The following is a 21,539-nucleotide window of genomic DNA, read 5'->3' on the forward strand; positions in this document are numbered from 1 at the left end:
GACTCATGACGTTTGAACTCATTAACGTAATGATTTAAGAACTTAACGAGACTTCGCATGCTCATCCAACACAAACAAACACACATATATCTATCGTAACATACAAATTCACGTGTAAAGGTCCCTACCTGAGGGGCTCAAGTGCCGCATAATTATTCATAGGCCTTTGGGATTTGGTGTCCAAATAAAGTGGATATTTTGTTTGCCTCTATGGTCATTCATGTAATAACTTGTCTCTATAAGTAGGCTCCATTCATTTTTACCATTATTGTATTTGTTTGTATATGAATGTGATGGTAACCTGGAACTTTCAAAGCGGCCGTCCCACAGGCTGCACGGTGTGAACTATCTTGACAACAAATACAGTGTCTTTGAACATATAGGGATTGCTCAAGAAAATGAAGCAGGCAGTGTCTTCTTGGAAATTGAGGTGCAGTGTGTGACCAATACAAAACGAAAAGTATCTACCATGGCAAGAAAGGCTACGAAGTTTTACGAGTTCTCGTCCAAACTACTGACGGGAGAAACGTTTAATTTATCTTCACTGAAGGGTAAAGTTGTCCTCATTGAGAATGTTGCTTCTCTCTGAGGTACGACCACCAGAGATTACACCCAGATGAACGAGCTCCACGAGCGGTACGCCGCGAAGGGGCTCGTGATTCTGGGAGTGCCCTGCAACCAGTTCGGCCATCAGGTGAGAGATAACCGTCAGCAGATCCGCTGTCTTATCGACCTTCAGCCACACTGTGGTTATTAGTATTTTATGAATTGTCCTTATTCAATTCTCCTGACTTCTAAAATAATTTCAAAGTGAAATAGATGTATTGCTCTCAGACTATACAGTATAGTTAACCAGTTATAAAACACCATACAGCTATTGTAAATTACATGTAATTAAAATGTGTCAAATGGATGCAGTTTTGTTCCTTTTTGAGACTTGCTTTACATTTTAAAAGTTACTTAGCTTATTTCAGGTTTAGCTTTATTGTTATAGTAAGTTATTATGTAAATGCTACAGACATAGTCATCTTATTAGATATATTAAGTAAGACAATGGTTGCAAATGTGCGTAGTAAACCTACAATTTGAAGGGTTTTTTCCGTTGAATAATTCAGTTCCTGTGACAGTTTCAACATGGTGATTTAGAGGAACGAGGAAATGTCGTAATGGGTGGTAACCATAGACTGTATATATAAAGGTGGTAACCAAACACCTAACAAAAGCCAAACTTGTTTTTAGGTTGATCCTTTTAGTTGTGTTGGTTGGTTTATTATATGAACTTACTGCCATGTATCATCACACTTGTAACTCCATGCATGCACGTTTTTCTGCTTGACATTATAATACACACAGCATAAAATATGTATTTTACTATATTTCTTTATCTTTTTATGGCATCAATATTAGTAACTCATTAATAGACATGATGGTTCAAATATTCAGCAGGGAGGAGGGATCATTCCTCCTCCCACTGACTGTTAAAGAGAAAGAACATTCTGGTGACAGAGGCAACCCAAATATTTGTTCCGTGTAGGAATGGTTCACTTATCAGATTACCAATACGTTAAGCTGCAGTTATTTAGGAGACATTAATACAATTGTCCTCAACAATTTCAAACTTTGAGCAAGGGTTTATATACTAACTGGAATTGAAGTAGTAATGTCACTTAGTTTTCAGTCCCGCTTTTCACTCCACTACTTCTAACAGACCTTTAATGTTCCATGAGAGTATCTCCTGATCACTAAACACCACTATAAAAATGTAATGCATGTCTATAGGGACACCATGTTAGACTTTATCAAGAAAACTTCCTATAGTGATCTGAACCCCTCTGCTAAATGTCCCCGAATGACACATACTCTTCTGATCCACCCATGCAGGAGAACTGCAAGAATGATGAAATCCTTGTGTCCCTGAAGTATCTCCGTCCTGGAAAGGGTTTTGAGCCCAAGTTTCAGCTCCTGGAGAAAGTGGATGTGAACGGGAAAGACGCCCACCCCCTGTTTGTGTTCCTGAAGGAGATTCTCCCCGCCCCCAGCGACGACCCCTCCTCCCTCATGACCGACCCCAAGCTGATCATGTGGAGCCCGGTGTGCAGGAACGACGTGTCCTGGAACTTCGAGAAGTTCCTCATCGGGTCGGATGGAGTGCCCTTCAAGCGCTACAGCAAGACGTTCCTCACCAGCGACATTGAGGGAGACATCAAGAAGCTCCTCAGCCAGGTCAACTAAAGAAGCCGTCCTCCAAAAATGCTGTCCAACCTACAGCTTGCACCAGCACAATGTGTGTGACCTTCACGTCACCTTTGTTTTTCCCTCCATAGCTTCTGTAGATGATAGCACTTATCCAGACCACCTGTGCTCTCTTATACGCGGTGATGGCTGTGTTCTGTTCTTTTACTACATGAAGGCATCCTCTGAAACCAACTCGTTGTGAGGGGGGTACCTGATGAAATGTAAAAGGCTGAATGTTTGCAGCTGCACTGTGTGCATGTATAGCACAGCTGTGTTTCGGGACCAATAAATGTATTTTTTCAAACGTTTTCTGACTACCTCTCTGTGAATTCATAGTAATACGATTTTATATGCCAACCTAACATGGTACATTTTGATTAACTCCTTATTTAAAATTAATCTCAAAGGTCAAATTTAGAGAACATACACACAAAAAAAACGTATACATCCGGTATGAAAATTCTACTTTTCTCAATAATAACCATGACAGATTTAATGCTGCTATTGTTATTTTGAACACTGCTTATTTTGACCTTCTTTTATATTGGTTTTATATCAGGGTACCATTGTAATTTTCCAAATAAAGTTCTTATCTAGGATATTAGCTGTAATCAGATCATGTACAGATCATAGTTCGTTTTTGCAACCAGTCAGCATGAGTTGCAGCACCTGCGAATAAAGATCATTTTGCAATACAGTTATTAGACAACCACTACTGACATTACACCGGCTTTGGAAAAGTCCCAGCTTTTGTGTGGTCTTATACTATTTTTTTTGGTGCATATAATTATTCCAAACAAACCACCCTGTTGAGGCTTCCAGTCTTTATTGTACTTTGAATTCAAATATTTCTCAGTTAAACAATTACTGTAGATATCGGCAATAAGATAAATATGAAGACAAGAATTTATACACCTATTTTCAATAGTGTGATCATTTACATCTCTATGGTTATGTTCGAGTTTGAATTGCTGTCGTGATTTAGGGGGAAAACAAGATGCTCAGCATTTAGCAGCGGAACGTTGTTTTCAAAGAAGTATCTAAGATTACTAAAATGATGTAAAGCTTTTCTAAGCATAGGCTTGAATGAGTATATTTAGGTAGTTCACTTTTAAATGACATGATGGTCAGGACCAACCAGCAAAGAGGGCACTTGGAGGTCCTGCATATCAACATGCTGTGATGCAACAAAGTGCAGAATTTATGCCACAGAACAAGACTTCAGGAAACGGATTCATTTAGTACTAACTGCCATCTGATTCACCAGAGGATCCTTGAGACTGACTATAGGTACATATGTTTGAGACACATTATAACTGTGCTTCCTGTGATAACTGTGTATGTAATGACCAAAATCAGAAAGACTAAAAAAGGGATTCTTCTTTTATGTTAGCAACCGAGACAGCCTTATGTCCATGATCTCTGGAAGCAAAGAAATCGGGTGCACATGACTGCACTCAGCTGTTAAAGTGCTGCTCTCATGACCCCATCTGATGACACATGTACATTGTTCCTACTCACAAGGAGCAAGTCAAGTTTCAGGAATAAAAGCACCACTTTTAAACTAGTTTATTTTGCTTCACTCAGTGTGCTTTAAAGATATCAAATAACATAGCCATTTCAATACAGAGCTGCATTAATGTACAAGACTAGGGGTCCGATCAGGCAGCAATCAAAATATTCCTATAAGACACATTAAAATGATGTGGAAGTGAATGACAGACTGCAACCTTTAATGCCTAGGCCAAATCATACAAATCTGTCATGTCCAAAAGCAGGTAGATAATGTACTCATGGAGAATTCAAAGTGCCCCCTTTTTTAGTCAGGCTGCAGGAATCAAAAGGCCTCTTTTGCATTGTGATTAAAAAAAGAAAGAAAAGGGGGTAAATAAACATTAGTAGCAGGGTAAGCATCCTCATGAGTTTAGGGTCCGAGAGACAGCAGAGCCCATTCTGTGCATCAAAGAAGAAGAAATTGATGGCTGAAGAAAAACTGCTTCTGCCACGACTCATGTCGGGATGCAGATTCCTTTATAAAGAAATCCCCTCTGTGGTTTAGATTGCAACACAGAGCAAGAAGAACAGCCGCCACAGTTAGACCGCGGCAGCCACACCCGCCATCAGTGATCCACTCTACAGGTGGAATAAGGTCACAGGATTCTTTCAACAAGCATGGCATGTATTGTTCTGCGTGCACATCACACTGTTTAAAGTTTGCATTTACCTCAGCCCAGCAAGACTATGAAGAGTGAAACCCAGGCCAGTATCTTGCTAATGTCTTATCAGATGGTACATTTCATCATAAACACCTCTGAACGCTTTGGTTGAAACATGTGCATTTGGCTTTTTTTTAGATTTTGACTGTTGTTGTTAGCAACAGAAACATTTTTATTTATCTACGCATTTGAGGGCACTTCTAACATTCTGTTTATCCAGTGAGAGGATCTCTATCCATTTACACTCCTCTTTAGTTCCAGACTAGTAAAACTATACTCAGAAATCAGTGGGCCGCCCGCTGCAGGGAGAAGTCTCTCAGGTCCCTCTTCTGACATGGCTGTTGGCTCTAGTGGACAATATACGAGACAGCAATCAAATAAAATACGGGGAAGGAAGGGTGAATAATGTTAAGTCTGCGGAGTCCTCTGTCACTAAAGTAGCTTTGTGTGTGCGCCCGAGTGTCTCTATTTGCTGTATGTGTTTCAGTGCGTGTCCCTTTGCCCCAGGGCTCCTCAGTTTGTGTCCATGTGATCCTCGGCTGCTTCGGGGGCTCCTCCCAGCGAGGCCGAGGGCTGAGGTTTGGAGGACGGGGCTTCCTCGTCTCTGCGCTGATAGAACAGCACGTAGGCTGCTTTAGTCTGCAAGGGGCGACATGGATACCATTACAAAACAGGGACACTCGACACCAAGGACAGAAGGCCATGAAGGCTTTTTCAAACATTGGTCACTGATTAAAGAACATGCAAGGATCCCTGCTGTATCTTTAGGGGGACATTAATCCAACATGTATTAACATTAAAGAGTGAAAACTCACCACAATCTGGTCCTCTGAGGCAGAGGAGACGCTGCTGTCATCAAAGTAATACCACTTTCCATCCACTTTATTCTTGCCATACGCCGTGTCTGTTAGAGGGGAAGAAGTGTTCAGTTCATTTGTTTATCCAGGAAGAGATACTGATCTCACACCAGCTCCCTACGAATGGACAAAGCTAACTCAAAGAAAGACTTAGTCAACAGAGAACAAAGAGGCCTGAGGCACTTTGCCATATTAAAATGTAACTGGCTCGTGTCCAAGGAGACACAGTTGTTGTTCAGCATAGCATTTGTCGACACATATTGTTTGTGTGGGTATTTTTAAAGTCCAAACAACAAACTGTGCTGGCACTAAAGGGTGAATATTTTTGACTGAAATACCAGTTTATTGTTATAATAAGCTTTTAACAGCCCTTAATGGTTTGGATATATGGAGTGAAGTTGGCTATTCCAAAAGAAGGTAAAGTGTTATTTAAGAGATTAAAATGACAACATGTGACTTACAGTGACCCCCTCCCATTCCTCCATAGTGGTTTGACACGGAGATGAGGTCATACATGAAGGGGCCGGCCTTGGGGTCGCACACAAACTCCGACATGTTGAGATCCCTGATGGAGAAAACATAATCAGTCACAGGAAAATAAAATGGAATTGCCATCACACTGAAACTGAGTCATTTCAATTAAAATACCCAGAAAATAAAACTAGATTCAGGTACCATCACATTTGTAAAACACAGCATATGGGCCTACTGTTTGTCTAAGCCAACATTGTCTATTGTGCATGACTCAGCATTTTTTTGTAAAGCTGGATTTCAGTCACGTTTTAAGCCTACTGGTGGATCAAGTTTCTCAACTGACACAAGGCCACGAGTGAGATAGGTTAAAAAACACTGTAGTGTGTACCAACTGAAAAACTAAATGCCTGTCTATGATGAAAGACTACTTCTGAGCTATAAAAGTTACGCAACAAGACAGTTAAGGACAATAAGAACAAAGGTGTAATTGTTCTTTGAAGTATGATGCAACTTTCCTGAAGCCAAAGTCCATTTCTTTAAAGTACAGAACGAGTATTTCCTCATTCCGACCTTGAGTCATTCTGTTCTTTGAGTTTTAGACTTTAGCTCCCCCTGGTGTAAACGTGCCACTTATACTGTTTCTCAGTTCCTTAGGCACAAACTTCAAATGACAATCACTATTTTCAAATTGAGTGAGCGTAGGTGTATCTACGGCTGATAATTACAATTGAGCATCACTTAGTAGCCATAATCTATAATACTGCTCTTCCAAAGAACATAAATAATGGCAAAAAAACTGATACAACGTGAATCTTTATCAAGTTAAAAATCGAAAAGCATCTACACTTCAACTATCAAAAGGCAAGGTAAGGTAAGTTTATGTATACAGCACCTTTCAATACGAGGCAATTCAAAGTGCTTTACAAAAATGAAAGACATTAAAAAGTGAATTATACTAAGGAATCTAAAGCTACAATCTTCCTCATCAAACGTGAGCCTTTTTGTTAAACTTCTCCCATTATGTTAACAATCAGTCCTGCCAGCGTACCTGATGGGAAAGTCCACCACGGTGTCCAACTTGTCCCTCCAACACCGGTTGTAGGAGAAGCGCTTCAGATGAACTACCAGAATGCGAGGCAGCGACCACAAGTCAAACTTCTTTGTGGCCTGTTGGTGTTTCTTACATGTTGGACAATACCTGCATTCAAAAAAGATGGTATTTATATGACAAACGTTTTAGTTTGACAGTGGATGAGGCTGCAGTTGTTGTGAGCGTTACCATGGGTCGTGTTCTCCCAGCGTCTCCATGGTGGTAAAGAGCTCCGTGCACTCCCTCAGAGCCACAGTGGCTTTCTTCTTCTGGGGCTGGAGCATGCTCTCGTGCTTCTCATAGGCCTGCACACAGCATTCACACACACATAAATAGACTGTTTGGATATATTGTGACAGGATCTTTTGTGACGAACGCTCCCCGACTGACCTCTGCTTCCTGTTCGTCGTAACACAGTTTCTTTGACTCCGAGTCCCAGTCGATCGCCACTGTGGAATGTGCTGCAGAGAAGAGGAGTGTGGGGAGGCTTTGTCAACACAAAGTTGCTTTAAAAAGATAAAGGTCAATAAAATAAGTACAAAAGATTAACACTTACGATTAAGTTTGAGGACATTTCCATCACAGGGCAGCGGGCTGATGTTAGCTGTTCCGTAGGAGTTAACGATGCTAAAAGAGAAGAGCCTGGCTGGTGAAGAGTTCTTCTTGGGTGAAGAGTTCTTCTTGGGTGTGTCTCCTTTGGAGCCATTTTCCAAGTCAGACGCCTCCTCTTCCTCCTCTTCGGAGTGGCCGTTCTCTGGCTCTGGACTCACCTGGTGGTCCATGGCTTCATCACCTAAAAAAACCACAATGAAATCAATCCTTTGGACTCGTTGGGCACAGATCATTTTCTCCGTCTACTCTTTTTTGGTGATGAATAACGTTGGCTGCATACCATCGTATACCCCGTTAGTCTCATGGCAGGCCCCTGAGTGGCTGCTGCCGTTACTGGAGCTGGCACTGCACGAGGCCCCGCCTGACAGCGGGCTGCCGCAGCCACCCATGCTGGCGTTGGCATTAGACGCTGTGGAACATTCTGGAGCCTGGCTGCAGCTGGCAGAGGCTGCTGTGGCTGAGGCCGAGGGCGAGGCCCTGCTCTCACCATTCGGGGTCGGGGATTGTTTTACATAGCGCCTGCAACAGGAAACAAGGGAGATTAATTAACCAGGAAATACACTCACAACTCACGTTTGTATCAGTGTCATGTTGTTTCCTCTTTACTCTAAGTCCTTACCCAATCCTCTCTAGGATCTTTTCATACAGAACGTCTGCCACGAGGTTGTGTCTGGGCACGGTGATGAGTAAAGGCTGACCAAACAGCATGGTGCTGCTGGAGCTTCCTGCGTGCTTGGAGTGGCGTTCTCTGAAATACACAGGCAGGTTCATCTTCTCGCTGTCCTCTTCCTGTACCTCGTACCTGCAAGGAGCAACAACACAAACACACACATTACACACACACACACACACACACACACACACACACACCTCGTATTAAACTGCAAACCCAGTGACTATTTATAAACATCTCAGCTTTCAGTCGTTAACGAGACTTACACAAAGATGTCATCTTTTTCCATAATTTGGTTCAGGCCGTCATCCCGTCTGTATATTTTATGGAACCTATGATTGTAAACGTCAGCAACCACCATCTAAAAAGAGAATACAATTGCAAAGTTAGCACATGTTGTTTCTATATAAACCCAAGATTAAGAAAATGTAAAGCTAGAAGTATAAGTACTAACATTTTCAGAGGGGAATCCACAGATCTTGGACAAGGCGCTGCACAGGTCTGTCACTGAACCCAGTTTTGGGACCACCACTCGATACTGTTGGGGGGAAAACAATATTTAAGTAAAGATTCATTAGTAAATTGAACACAGTACAAAGCCAACTGTTTATAAAATCTCTAATGCAAAGTATTAATTTGTTGGTACTACTAAGTATTACTTTATTTATAGTTTGTGTCTAAAGCTATGACCCTTGATGTTAATTCCATCTCACCTGTGTGGGTCTGGACTGAGGGTCTGATCGCACCAGGAACACCTCCATAGTCCGGTCCTTCTTCATGGGCAGAGGCAGTGTGAGGTAGCAGAAGGGGTCAAAGGTCACAGACACCTTGGAGCACTCTGGGCAAACCAGAGTGGATTTGAAGAGGCCGTGGAAAATATCAACTATGATAGAATCGTTGCGCAAGCGGTGGTTTGTCCAAGCTTCCTTTGCAACAATCTGTAACAAAAACACAACATTCATTAGATATCATTGTTAAACCTCCGAAGAAACAGTGCAGCTTGATATTGCAAAGTAGTTCATTGAAGCATTTTGCTCTACTATCCAAATAAAACAATGTGAAGCTTCAAAACTAAAGCCTATGCCATGTCTTGTAGCTCAGTCAAATCTTTTAACATCATTTCAACATTAAATAAAACAAAACTGCGAGTGCTGTGAGAATAGATATTTAAGCAGCATCATTTTACATCAGATTGAGCATTCGAAAGCAGTTTTAAGATGTATTTTTGATAAGTAAAATGCTTCTAGAAATCGACACCACAAAATGTCCAACACACGCCGTTTCTATGTTTGCGCTGTACCTCATCTACCCGTCCGTCATCATCCCTTACGGCCAGGTAAGGCTTCTTCCTGACGCGGTTCAGATCTTCATGGAGTCCGTCGAGCAGGAAGGCCAGCAGCTCCTGCGAGTCCTGCTGCTGGTAGCCTGAAAACTGAGGGGCAAAACGGCCCACCTGGGTCTTGAAGGTACGTGGGGCCACATAGCTGCTGCGACTCAACCACATCTGCTTCACTAGATCTGCATAGGCCTCCGCTATCTCGCCCCTCATGCCCAGGGGATTCTCTCGGTTAATCTCTGCCTCGTAATGGTCTTCGAGGAAGTATTCTGTGAGTGGGGATGCATTGCTCAGGCACTGGAAGAAGAAAAGTAGATGATGTGAACATCCAAACCCAAAACATGGCAATTGACTTTCTCCGAATGGAAGTTGTAGTATTAGTCGTTTGTTTTCCATACCTGGAGGGCAGAGTTCATGAAGCAGGTGTTGCCCAAATTACTGAGACCACACAGGCCCGGCTGTGACTGCGACTCTCTGTAATTGTAGGAGGAACTGTAAGAATTGTAGCCTCCCAATCTGTTGGAAGAGCAGATCTGTTACTAAGGGTACCCTCAAAGACACTGTGCTGTAATAAAGCCCAATCATTTCAAGCATGACACTCAATGATGGTATAAGGATAAAATATCACATTGACAGAATACCACTCACTCATCATGTGCACCTCTATAATATTGCCTAGGCTACCACACTGTCTCCTACTCATTTAGAATACACAACGGTGTGCAAATCCAGGACAAATATATGTCCAAGGAGTTATGATCACAGAAGCCCAGGGTAGTTCAACATGTTGTTAAAAATCCTAAATATTTTTTTTTTTTCAGTAAACAAATTCTCTATGACATATTCCAATTCATTGACATTTGTAATCTCTTATTTTGCATTTGATATTACATTGTGTATTTAGCACACACGCACATATTCAGCAGGAAACTGATTATGGTACCTTTATCTACTAAGATAAAAAACTAAAAGTATGCTGTGCCGAAATGTGTGCACAAAAATGTCTCTTGAATATAACTTTTTATTACCAAAACACTGAGCATTTAAAAACGAATTATATGACAATATTTCCTCTGGGGTGGGCTTTGGCAATATTATCTACTCTGAGATGGCAGTTTATTAGCTACATCTAAATGCTATCCAACACAACAATGGTCAAACACTTCTAAACCCTGTTCATTATATTGTGATACGGCTACACTCTCCCATGTGGAGAAGAGTTGGACTAAAGGCTTTAGATGCAGTAACATGAACCAAACAAGTTGTGTGTTGTGTAGATCGTTCTAATTAACCTGCATTCTTCCACTACATTTTGAAAATAATTCATCAACTCTTCTGTAATCCCACCAAGCTCTAGGTAGCAGTGAACTTCACAAATAGCTAAAGCAAGCGTGTTTTAAATTGAAGTTGTCTGAAGTCCTTACCACCAGCTGCTCTTGCAGTAATAAGTAGTGCACCTTTCTTACTGTCCTAATGTGCACAATGTAGTGACTGCTTTTTTGTCTTTTGTTTTCTTAGTTGTGTTCTCTGTATTTTATATGTGTGTGTTATGTGTAACGTTGCTGCCTTCTTGGCCAGGTCAGCATTGCAAATGAGATTCTCTCTCAATGCTTTTATCTGGTTAAATAAAGGTTAAATAAAAAGAAAAAATGTAAACCATAATGCTTTTTCAAGTAAGCACATAACGGAGCCATGCTGCCACAGTACAGTTACTGTTTGTTCTTTCAACATGTTCCTCACAACGCAACATGATTAAAGTATGCTGTAGTTTATCTACATCTTTCATAACACATTTGAAATGGGTGTTGACACGCACTTCTCCCTGGGTGACGCACTAGTTTGCTTTCAATGGCCACCCAAACACACCCAATACAAAACAAACTGCCAAATGGAAACTGCCAAATGGACTGAAGCAATCAAAAGCAGAAGCGCTATAAAAGACTTGGATATGATGGGAAGATGAAATGCACATACTTGTGTAACAGTGTATAACAAAATATTAGTAATCTGTTATTTAATTAGTTTTTTTAACAGAGACCTCATGCTTTGGCGAAGGACTGTAGAGGCTTAACTGACACCGATTCAATACATAATACATTAATTGCAAGAGTGATGTGCGAGAATCTACATTTAATATTATATCAAATACACAGGCATGAGAAATATAGCATGAGCACGTTTCACTATAACATGCAATGAGTCTTTGGAGATGTAACAAATTCATCGACAGGAGCTGAGGAAGTAACTGGGACAAAAGAAAATGAAGGGCGAGTTCAGTCCAGCCTTTCCATCAAACCTCTGAAATGTCCCATCCCATGCCACATAAAGCACACAGTAAACGCCCAGGAGTTCAAAAGTTATTCTCTGAGAAAGGAGTAAAGAGTGAAGCAGAGAGCCCTTGCCTGTTGCCAGAGGAGGTGCTGTTGTTGAGTGTGTAGCCAGGGCTGCTGTCTCCATTGGTCACTGTGGAGGAGATGCTGGCGGTTGAGTTGGAGGAGAGCTTTGGGGAGGTTGTGAAATTCCTGGATGGGGTTGTACTTGATCTGGTGAACAAGAGCAAAATCATCATTTAGAAAGCATGTTGTTTAAACTTGACAAACTGTGTTGATAGTAAATGCTCTAAAAGTCTATACTAGCATACAATGTACCGAATGTTCCTGAATGACACAAAAACACCAACAAGGTATTTGCTTACTTGGGATGGGACGCTTGTCTGGGCCACGTGCCGTCGTCATTCTTCCGCTCAATCACAAGCACCTGTGGTAAAACCAGCTAAATGAGAGCTATGCTGGCACAACTGACCTTCATGTCCGAGCTATCAGGTCTCAGGGCTTGAATGTAACTAACAGTTAAACCTGTGCCAAGTGTTGCAGAGCTTTAGCAGCTGTATGTAGGTCCATCAACTGCACTTACTTCCACTTACTGAGGATTTTTTAGTGTGATTTGTCTGTTGTTGACTTCCAGCTTGCAGTTTCAAAACAAGGCTGCTGTGTTTACTCAAAAACATTTGAGGCCAGAGTGTTAGATTTGATCGTGCTATGTAGCAAGATGTTATTTGATTTCCTACACCCAGTCAAGCCACCATACAGAATATATACAAAGTAACACAACATATCAGTAATAGCTTGCAATACAACACTACCACAATCCTCAGCATCGAACCATACAGCTGAACCACAACACTTCCACATTTTTACCTCAACAATATATATATATATATATATGATTGCAGGGCAATGTTATTGTATTACAATAGATTCAGAGTTCCTGTTATTCTGTACAATGCGTGTCAAGGAATTATGAATGCACAGTGAGTAGCAGTACTTTACTGAGCTTCAAAAGAAATGAGGAACAGAGTCTCTCATTGATCTGACGGGTATTTGAATAACACAGCTCTACACTACCTGTCCCTGGAAGAGTCCGGCATCCTGTACAGTGCTGTCCGGCTTATTCAGCTGCTCGTAGGTGTTGCTCATGTATTTGTTCCAGAGCCGTGTCTCCTTCTCCGATGGTATATTGAAAAGCGTCCTCATATCCTTCTCTATGGTATCTGAACAAATATATATTATTATTATTATCTTGCCATGCTTTCAGTGTGTAGGAAGCCATCTATTTAGTCATTTTTAAGGCCAAGTTAAATACATAGAACAATGTGGCGCCTTACCTATAGTATCAGCTTTACTGAAATGACGTGTAACAACATTGTCCATGTTGTCATTCTCACACAAGTTCAGCTCCAGCAAATAGACTTCCACTTTACAGTGCTTGACAAACATGCCATGTTCAACAACCTGGAGCAGAAAGGAGACATTTAGGAGCCCATTCTGAATGGTCAAAATAAACAAAGTAAAAATGACAACGGCGTTACCTTCCTGACGATGGGTCTCTGGCACTCAAGGCAGCTGTACCAGCTCACAAGCTTATTCCATGCTTCAGTGGGTACAAGGACATAGTCCAGCTCATCTATGAGGTGCTCTTTCAGGGACTGAGTCTCCTGGTCTATAAGAAAACAAAAAAAACAAAATTCTGACTACAGGAGGAAATACAACTCCTATAATCTTTATGTGGGATTTCGTCAAGAGCAAGCAAAGCAACATGTATGTAAGTTTAAAGTGTACCTGAGAAGAGCCCCGAGTTATCAATTGGTCCTGGAAAGAGGCTACGTTCTCCAACATTGTACATGTCCCAGTTGTCAAATCCAACGTACTTCTTCCATTGTTTGAACCACCGGCTGTCGATTAGATACCTAAAACAAACAAGTTGATAACAATGCATTACAAACATTTCTAATTTGCAAAGACACCTTTTTCTTTCTTCTGAAGTCTTTGAAACTTATACTTTATAAAGCATTTGTTGGTCATCATATTTTTTTATATCAAGCAAGGACAGAAAGGGGTCAAAATATGATACAATGCATGAGACATTGTACTCCGTCTTCACCAACCCAGAACATTATGTAACAACAAACTGCCTTGGCATTTGCAGATATAGTAACAGCAAGCTAGTTTGACTTAATCTCCTCCCAAGCAAGAATCTCCTTTAGTTAATAGGCTTGTTTGAAAGCGTTCACATAGTAAGCCGTTGAGTCATGGCTTTGTTTTCCTTGCTACTGTCAGAATTAGTACAACAGCTTCAAAAAGGAGGAGCCTCCAAATGAAATGGTGTGATCTTTCTTTGCCCTTTAACCTAAGGTTATTTGTTCTGAGCTATGCAACAGAGATAGATCATACAATCATGCTTGTGTAAAATCACACATTTCAGCTTAAATGCCATGGGATAGCTGTTTATTTTTAAATAAGTCACAGGGCCACGAGACACTACATATAGGCAATCACTGATACATCAACAACCTTGTGTTATGGTCACTGAGTAGCTAGTAGCTGACAGATATAAAACAATTGGTTCTTCCTTTGGTGTCCATTTATATCAACAAAAAAGGCAATTTAAATTATTGCTCAAGCCTGTTTAATATACCAAACTCCCGTTGCCCAGGCCTGGCTGATCTTTGTGATATTAAACAATGTTAGCTAACACAGGCAGCAGGACGGTAAAGAAACCTTTCAGACAACTTCAACAGGCATGTCAATACAAGCAGGTAATGACATCGCAAAAATATTCCTGCCAACAGGCCCATTTCCTGATCACTAACGTTATTTATCTAGCAAGTTGGAATGGCAGGAGATTCCACCATCTGAATCCAGGGCCTGTTCTATCAGGCGAGTAGCCACCAAATCAGCCAACGTCACCTAACTTGTCACAAATGAGATATTAACGTCCCAATACTCAACACATGAGCCGCGCAGCTAGCAATGTTAGTTTCATTGTTTACGACCAACGTAACTAGTTGTTACTGCATGCTCCACTCTCAACAGATATATTGGAAAGTCGGACTGGCTAACAACTAGCGTGCTAACTTGTTAACATTAGCTGGCCAAAATACAGCTCATCAGCTTTCGATTTCCGACTTAAAACCATTGGTAGCGTTAGCTTGCTAGCTTTAGCATCTTAGCGTTTCCTGTTTCTCACAAGCTAACGCTAGCTAGCTACGGCTAACAGAAACACCCTGGTAACGTTCGCCGCTGCAGATTCTTACCATTCGTCACCCTTTCTCAGAGTTGTTTTCAAAAGTGACCCAATAGTCTGTTTTTGATTTTCGGTTGAAGGGGTTGGCATTTGTGCTGCTACCGGCTCCGAGTCAGAATCTGCCGCGCCACCCGGCTCGGGTCCTCCTCCCTCGGCCATCATGCAGTGAGTGTGCCGGTATCGTGAACGCGCGTATGGAAGAGGCGCACTGACTGGGGCGAGCTTCAGAGCGCTGCTCATGGGAAACGCTCTTCCTCTACGGCCAGTACGAGCAGAGCTGTAGCAATCCAGTATAACTGCTCTGCAAACCAGTCAGTCATAGGATTGTTAAACGCTAAATGGCATCAAAGTGCTTTAGATCAAGTGCACCAAAAGTGCTACTGAAAAAAATATCCGTGTATTGTTTTGACCTCAAATGTCATGTCTTCTGAAGCATCAACAAACTTCATCACTGACTTCACCTACGAGACGTTATTGCTCCATAGAAGAATGACACATTAGTCAAATTACTCGTTTGCATTGTAATGGTATTTCTTAAATGTGTTGGCTTCATTAAAACAAAGAAAACAAGGTATTTTGTCAAAACAGGCTTTATGTTGTACAAAACACAGGAGTTACATAACAAAATAAACCATCTAAATAGTTCAAAAACATAATTCCAATCACACAAACATTCTCTGCCAACAGCTAATCAATTTCTGAGTCTACTTCCAACTTTAGGCAACTGACGCAGACCAGCTGATCTATGATCTAACAAAAATAATTATTAAAGGTAGTTAAAGAATAATTAAATAAACATCATTCAGACCTGTTAAATGGTAGTGTGTTCTATTGTTTAACATGCTGATAGATATGAGAATTGGAACAGCTAGTCTAGCTGTGGATGTTATAAGAAAAAATAATCACTAGGTAGTTCACATTCTATAACCTAATGGCATACAGATACTAGCTTATAATAATGCATTAAAAAAGCAAAACATGTTTTTTGATCCTCCCAAACATTTTCTTGTCCAGCAGCAGAACCAGTGTATTGTTAAGATATTTCAGATATTCTATTAACAGTAATGGAAAGGAAATAATGCATGTGAAAAGACAAGGACCACAAATCAGTGAATGTAAACTTTGCATAACATGAAGGAATTTGTCCCACTCTGTGGCTTTAACCAAAAACAAATCCCTGCAATGATCACAATTCCAATTGAAGGCTCCAGGTAGAAGTGACCAGGCCATCAGAAGTGACCAGGCCATCAGAAGATACCGCATGGCAGCTCCTTGCTAAACAAGCCATCAAAGTCCAACTCTCTGCTCATCAGATCCTCCTCTACACTCTCCAGTGCCCACTGATGATCCGTCAGTTCCAGTGCCTCCCACTCACCCTGTAATTAAGGACAGACACCACATTAATAACCAAGCAAAGCTGAACCATATGAATTATGCTGAAACTACAGGATATACCTTGAAAGCTTTATTTGTATCAGCAGGCATTGCCATGGCAGCACCACTCATCTGCTCCTGCATGATCCTTGACTGGTCTGCACCTATAGGGATTGCATTGATAAGGAATTACAGAAAATACCAACTTTAATAATCAGTGTGAATTGTTTTTCTACTATAACTGTCCAGGAAACATCTTCAGACATTTTGAATGACACAACTCTAATTGTATGTTTTGAAATAAATATTGTTATACATTAAATAACTGCTTGTAGTGTGACATGGTGACAAATACGGTTGAACCTTCTGACCATCAGAATAAGTCGAATTAACGATTTAATGTTACTTTCAAAGCATATGAAGTAGAAAACATCGCAAATTATCTTAAAATGAGCTGCATTTACCATTATCTTGTCCCAGAATTAAAGAGTACATGCTTCGTAGTCCAAACACGTTCAGGAAGTACCATGAAGCCGAACTCACCCTAGATGATAAAGACACACACACACACAACAAATGACAAAAAGGTCACATAATATCTTAAGCATTTTAAGAGTAGTTTAAAAAGGACTGATACAGTAAATGTCTACAGATCATATGTTATTGGTTTACCAGGAGGCATCCAGTGAGAGCAGCTCTACTCCTTGCTGCAGCATGGGCTTGAACCGAAGAGTGAGAGGGAAGGGAACCTTAGCTGAAAATGAAATAGATTACAGAAGAAACTCAATGTAGTATGTCCATATCAACAATATGCAATCAGTTGTCTTTTGTGAGGGTCACATTCTGCATCACAGGCAGCAACATCTGAGAGAATGACATAATTACTTGTAACAAATCCTGAAAAGGTCCAGTTGATCCAGCCTCCAATGAGAATCATGGGAAGCACATTGGTGACGTTTCCTTTCATCATATCTGTCAGCATACTGGGATCTGTGAAACGATACAGCATGAAACAAGAAACGCAACATTTAAGTCTTGCTAAGGACTGTTTTTTGTATAATATATATACAATTGTTTGGCTTTATTATGTGGATTACAACATTTAAAATAGCACAATCATATTCTGTGTAAGTGTGTATTGGTAAATACTTTATAGGATTACCTGTCATTGGTGAGGGTGGAACAACCTTTCTTTTGGTCTTCTTGAAAAATCCATCTTCTTGATTATTGAAGTAGAACTTCCTCATCAAAAAGGACTAAAGAAAAGAAAAGTTGTCAGCACACTGTTGTTCTGACAAATTAATGGAAACAACAGCTGTTTTGTGTAGATAATAAGACAATAACTTGTGCATTAGTTTTAAATGATTGATGAAACTCCCCACCTGTTTGGGAATGTATTTTCCATTTTCCCTGAGGATTCTGCTCCGGATAAGAACCTGGCTGGATTTGGAGATGAAACAAAAATAAATGTTTGTAAATTCACTCAACTCAGTTTTTTCCTTCAGAAAACCCAAATTCACTCATTTGTTCCTCAAGCGGTCCATTGAGGATTTTAAAACTGCAATTATTCAGCTAACTCAAATGTAAATTGTATATTGTATTAAATGTTTACATTTTGTGATTTTGATAGGCTGGTTTATCATAATGTACACTGCCTTCAATGCTGTATATTTATATTGTGTAATCAATTGATATACTCTATGGATACATATCATTCATTATTGATGCAATGTTTTGCGTACCTTTTATGGTTATCTTCTACTGCTGATATGTATATATATTTGTATTATTATTGTGCTACGTCTAATCTACATGCTACTGTAATGAAACATGTTCCCAATGTGGGATCAATAAACTATATCTAATCCAATTTCAATTTGTTTTAAAAAAAATAATAAACTCAACCTTTCAATTGAGGATTACCTACCTGTCAGAAACCTGTTCTAACGTCAACTTCTTGTCACTTTGAAGGAGAATGGACACATAATGCCGTATCACCCCGACGAGGAAGGTGATGAAGACAATGGGGAGCACCACCCAGAGTCGGATGTTGGAGTCCAGCAGCAGCTCCGGCTCAGCCATCCAGCCTGCTAGCTTAACTGGAGTCACAGACACAGCAAAACCATTATTTCAGTACATAGCAATCCAGTTAAACACGGTTTCTGTTTGTTTTAAAATATTAAAATGATGTTCTATTGAATTTAACACATTTTTATTTTAATAGTTTGCTAAAAATTACTAATATGTAGGCTGTAGCAAGCCACCACCGAGCCTCGTTACCACAGAGCTGTCATTTAGCCGGTTTAGCTAGCTAGCAGCTAACCTAATACACGTTAAACAACATGATTTAAGCTCCACCTCACATAGTAAAAACGATCTGTTCTTTCATAATTCAGGAACAATCCATTTTGAAACCACCACCGATTAGCACAGTTTAACACAGATCACACTAAGCTAATGTTAATGTTAGCCAGGCTACCTTCTTCCTGATACCCGGGGTCACGGACGGTGGGAGCAGGGAGTCTCTAAGCGCAGAGGAAACCACTTGCTGTGTTTTTATCCCAGCTGAGAGAGACGCGAAACATACGCTGAGCGATTTAGTTCAATTAATTAAACAATATTTAATAGTTCGCATCCACTGCTGCGGCCATCGCCCTGTGGTGTTGAATCCAGGGATGAGAGCAGATTTCTGCTTCTGCGGCTCAACCGCATCTCACCGGGACTGCAGCGCCACCGCGCGGTGATGGGTGGGGGGGAGTGTGCCCGGGCCAGTGTCCCTATTATGAGTCTTGAGCTGCAGCCTGAGGTCCATCTCAGGACAGGGCTGAGAGCATCAGTGGTGGAAGAGAAACACTTGTACCTAAGTAAGAACTGTAATATCAAAGTGTATAAATATGGCACTAGAAAACCTTAAACTTAAACTTTTACTTTTAACTTTAAATCATGTTTACTCTGTTGAATTATGTAATGCTTACTGTTTTGTATATGTCTACAATTTTGCTTGTTTGTTTTGTGTATTTTTCTCATGTTTGTGTGTTATTTTAAGTAGTATTTTGTTTTCTTTGCTATTAATAATGTCTTGTACTTGTATTGTAAACTGCCTGGGAGTTGGAAATATGACTCTAATAACGTGTATGTCTATGTGACAAAGATAAAATCCCTTCAATCTTTTGAGTCCTGAATTTTTGCTTTCAAAAATGTACTTTAGTTAAAATGCAAAAGTTGTATATATAAAATACATAAAGTATTCTCCTATTAAGGCCCCCCCCCCCCCTACCTCACAGACCTGCTGCACCACCACACCCCTTCCCGCTGCCTCCGCTCATCAGAAGCCAACCTCCTATCCATCCCCACCCACATCAATCACCGGACCTGGGGGGACAGACCCTTCTCCGTCGCTGCCCCCTCCCTCTGGAACTCACTCCCACAACACATCAGAGACTGCACTGACCTCACCACCTTCAAACAACTCACAAAACTCACCTCTTCAATCTGGCTTTTAATGTGTGATTGCTTTTGTATTATTTGACTTTAACTTTAACTATATATTTATTTGTTGTTCCATTATTTTCTCTTCACTATAAAAACCTGTAAAAGCGCTAACAAATTAAATCTATTATTATTATTATTATTATTATTATTATTAAGGGGTGACTAAGTTATTTGAATTCTTGGTAGACAAACCTTTGCCAGTAAAAAAACGATTTGATATATTGGTGGTGGTTAGGAGCACTATTTTTCACTCCCCTCCTCTTGTGGCAATCCCTGGGAATTTCTTCTATAAAAGTAGAAAGTTAAATAATTGGAATTGATAGATAATAATTTATCTAAACTTGAATTATACATCATTATTTAATAGTTAAGTAGGCCTATGTTTTGTATTTAACTTAAGTATGCGAAATAGTAACTAGATTGAATCAATAGTTATCTAGTAATGATCTGCAGAGCAAAAGGGGATAAGAACCTTTGTTTTCCAACATTCTATCTATCAGGACAGGTGCTGTCTGTTTGCTGTAACATCTGGGACACATCATCACAGATTAAATGGCTGATGATGATGATGACATGTATAGACTGCGGCGTGTTTTATAGCCAACATGTTGGCTAGAAAATTCTCTTGGTGTTCAGATAAGGTTAAGGCAGTGTTTCTCAAACGTTTTCATATCAAGGACCACTTAACCAATAAAAAAACACTCGCGGACCAACCTAACTCCACAAATATCAAAAAACACATCGTTTTTCTAGAACAGATTACAAATCGCCTGAAAATGGTACAAACAAGTGGCAACATGTGTGATGAAGGTGTTGCGCTGGGCTATATCATGCATCATGAAACTTAACCTTGCTCTATTGTGGAGATATTCCCGTGAGAGTGCGGAAAACTGAAATGTATTTATTTATTTCAAATGTGAAATTTTACCAATACACTCACGGACCACTAGGGGGCACTCACGGACTACCAGTGGTCCGCGGACCACACTTCGAGAAGCACTGGGTTAAGGTGAACCTCTTTAGAGCGTATTGCACTCCTCTCTATACTGCCCCCTTGTGGGTCAAGTATAAGAAGGCGAGCCTCCGGAAGCTCCAGGTTGCATAATGACTGTTTGCGTATACTGCTTAGAAAACCAAGGTGGTGCAGTGCAAGTGAAATGTTCTGTAATGCACGAGTCAACATGTTCCATGCTCTTTTGAGAAATATGATGTACAAATTCATCTGTCGATTGAATGTTTCTCATAACTCTGTCATTATGCTGCTTTCAAATCCGTGTCTCAGTGCTGTACGATACCAGTCACCTCTGTGGAAACATTGGTATAACTGCCTTTTTTAATGTATATGTGAGTGTTGTATGTCTTGTAATAATGGACCAAGAGTCTCTTTAAATAAAGATGATGATGAATTTTATGTATTAAATGTATTTTTATATTGCATATTCAACTTTAATATTCCTATTTTCTTAGTACAGTGGATGTTATGGTTATACAGAAATATGTCATTGTTCAATCTTCTACTTTATGTTCTCGTTCTGTTTACTGTGTCCTCCCGTCCAGCGGGGGGCGGTGATTCAACATGTTTGGTAGCAGCCTTAAA

At 40.4% G+C, this 21,539-nt stretch overlaps 3 protein-coding genes across 3 annotated transcripts; 1 reads left to right on the forward strand and 2 right to left on the reverse strand.

Annotated features, from left to right (window-relative positions):
* The first annotated feature begins 384 nt into the window (after window positions 1-384).
* gpx1b (glutathione peroxidase 1b) lies at window positions 385-2,543 on the forward strand. The gene is made up of 2 exons (XM_034082851.1): window positions 385-694; window positions 1,882-2,543. Exons 1-2 carry the CDS (start codon window positions 470-472, stop codon window positions 2,230-2,232), a joined length of 576 nt encoding a protein of 191 aa, XP_033938742.1. The 5' UTR covers window positions 385-469; the 3' UTR covers window positions 2,233-2,543.
* Window positions 2,544-3,044: 501 nt separating this feature from the next.
* Window positions 3,045-15,331, reverse strand: usp4 (ubiquitin specific peptidase 4 (proto-oncogene)). The gene is made up of 21 exons (XM_034082850.1): window positions 15,087-15,331; window positions 13,612-13,739; window positions 13,362-13,492; window positions 13,158-13,284; window positions 12,898-13,043; window positions 12,189-12,250; window positions 11,896-12,036; window positions 9,892-10,009; window positions 9,458-9,790; window positions 8,871-9,095; window positions 8,612-8,695; window positions 8,424-8,518; window positions 8,104-8,286; window positions 7,765-8,003; window positions 7,429-7,665; window positions 7,263-7,333; window positions 7,062-7,177; window positions 6,831-6,980; window positions 5,770-5,873; window positions 5,267-5,355; window positions 3,045-5,090 (listed from the first exon to the last, which is right to left on the reverse strand). Exons 1-21 carry the CDS (start codon window positions 15,314-15,316, stop codon window positions 4,965-4,967), a joined length of 3,135 nt encoding a protein of 1,044 aa, XP_033938741.1. The 5' UTR covers window positions 15,317-15,331; the 3' UTR covers window positions 3,045-4,964.
* Window positions 15,332-15,648: 317 nt separating this feature from the next.
* On the reverse strand, window positions 15,649-19,172 carry emc3 (ER membrane protein complex subunit 3). Its single transcript, XM_034082954.2, has 9 exons — window positions 18,930-19,172; window positions 18,378-18,549; window positions 17,833-17,890; window positions 17,613-17,706; window positions 17,336-17,440; window positions 17,123-17,204; window positions 16,915-16,994; window positions 16,532-16,614; window positions 15,649-16,452 (listed from the first exon to the last, which is right to left on the reverse strand). The coding sequence occupies exons 2-9, from the start codon at window positions 18,530-18,532 to the stop codon at window positions 16,324-16,326; spliced, it is 786 nt and encodes a 261-aa protein (XP_033938845.1). The 5' UTR covers window positions 18,533-18,549; window positions 18,930-19,172; the 3' UTR covers window positions 15,649-16,323.
* Between the last annotated feature and the right edge of the window lie 2,367 nt (window positions 19,173-21,539).

Source organism: Pseudochaenichthys georgianus, chromosome 5, assembly GCF_902827115.2.
Source record: "Pseudochaenichthys georgianus chromosome 5, fPseGeo1.2, whole genome shotgun sequence".
Lineage (NCBI taxonomy): Eukaryota > Metazoa > Chordata > Actinopteri > Perciformes > Channichthyidae > Pseudochaenichthys > Pseudochaenichthys georgianus.

What these genes read in the sequence shown, in the direction of transcription:
- usp4 (XM_034082850.1), bottom strand. Translation starts at nt 15,316, where the DNA reads ATGAGCAGCGCTCTGAAGCTCGCCCCAGTCAGTGCGCCTCTTCCATAC. An exon ending in ATGACGGACGGGTAGATGAG is followed by an intron (nt 9,096 to 9,457) that starts GTACAGCGCAAA and finishes TTTTTGTTACAG; the next exon opens with ATTGTTGCAAAGGAAGCTTG. An exon ending in CCTCAGAGGACCAGATTGTG is followed by an intron (nt 5,091 to 5,266) that starts GTGAGTTTTCAC and finishes CGCCCCTTGCAG; the next exon opens with ACTAAAGCAGCCTACGTGCT.
- emc3 (XM_034082954.2), bottom strand. Translation starts at nt 18,532, where the DNA reads ATGGCTGAGCCGGAGCTGCTGCTGGACTCCAACATCCGACTCTGGGTG. An exon ending in TCCACCCTCACCAATGACAG is followed by an intron (nt 17,441 to 17,612) that starts GTAATCCTATAA and finishes ATCGTTTCACAG; the next exon opens with ATCCCAGTATGCTGACAGAT. An exon ending in CTTTTCAGGATTTGTTACAA is followed by an intron (nt 17,205 to 17,335) that starts GTAATTATGTCA and finishes TTTCATTTTCAG; the next exon opens with CTAAGGTTCCCTTCCCTCTC.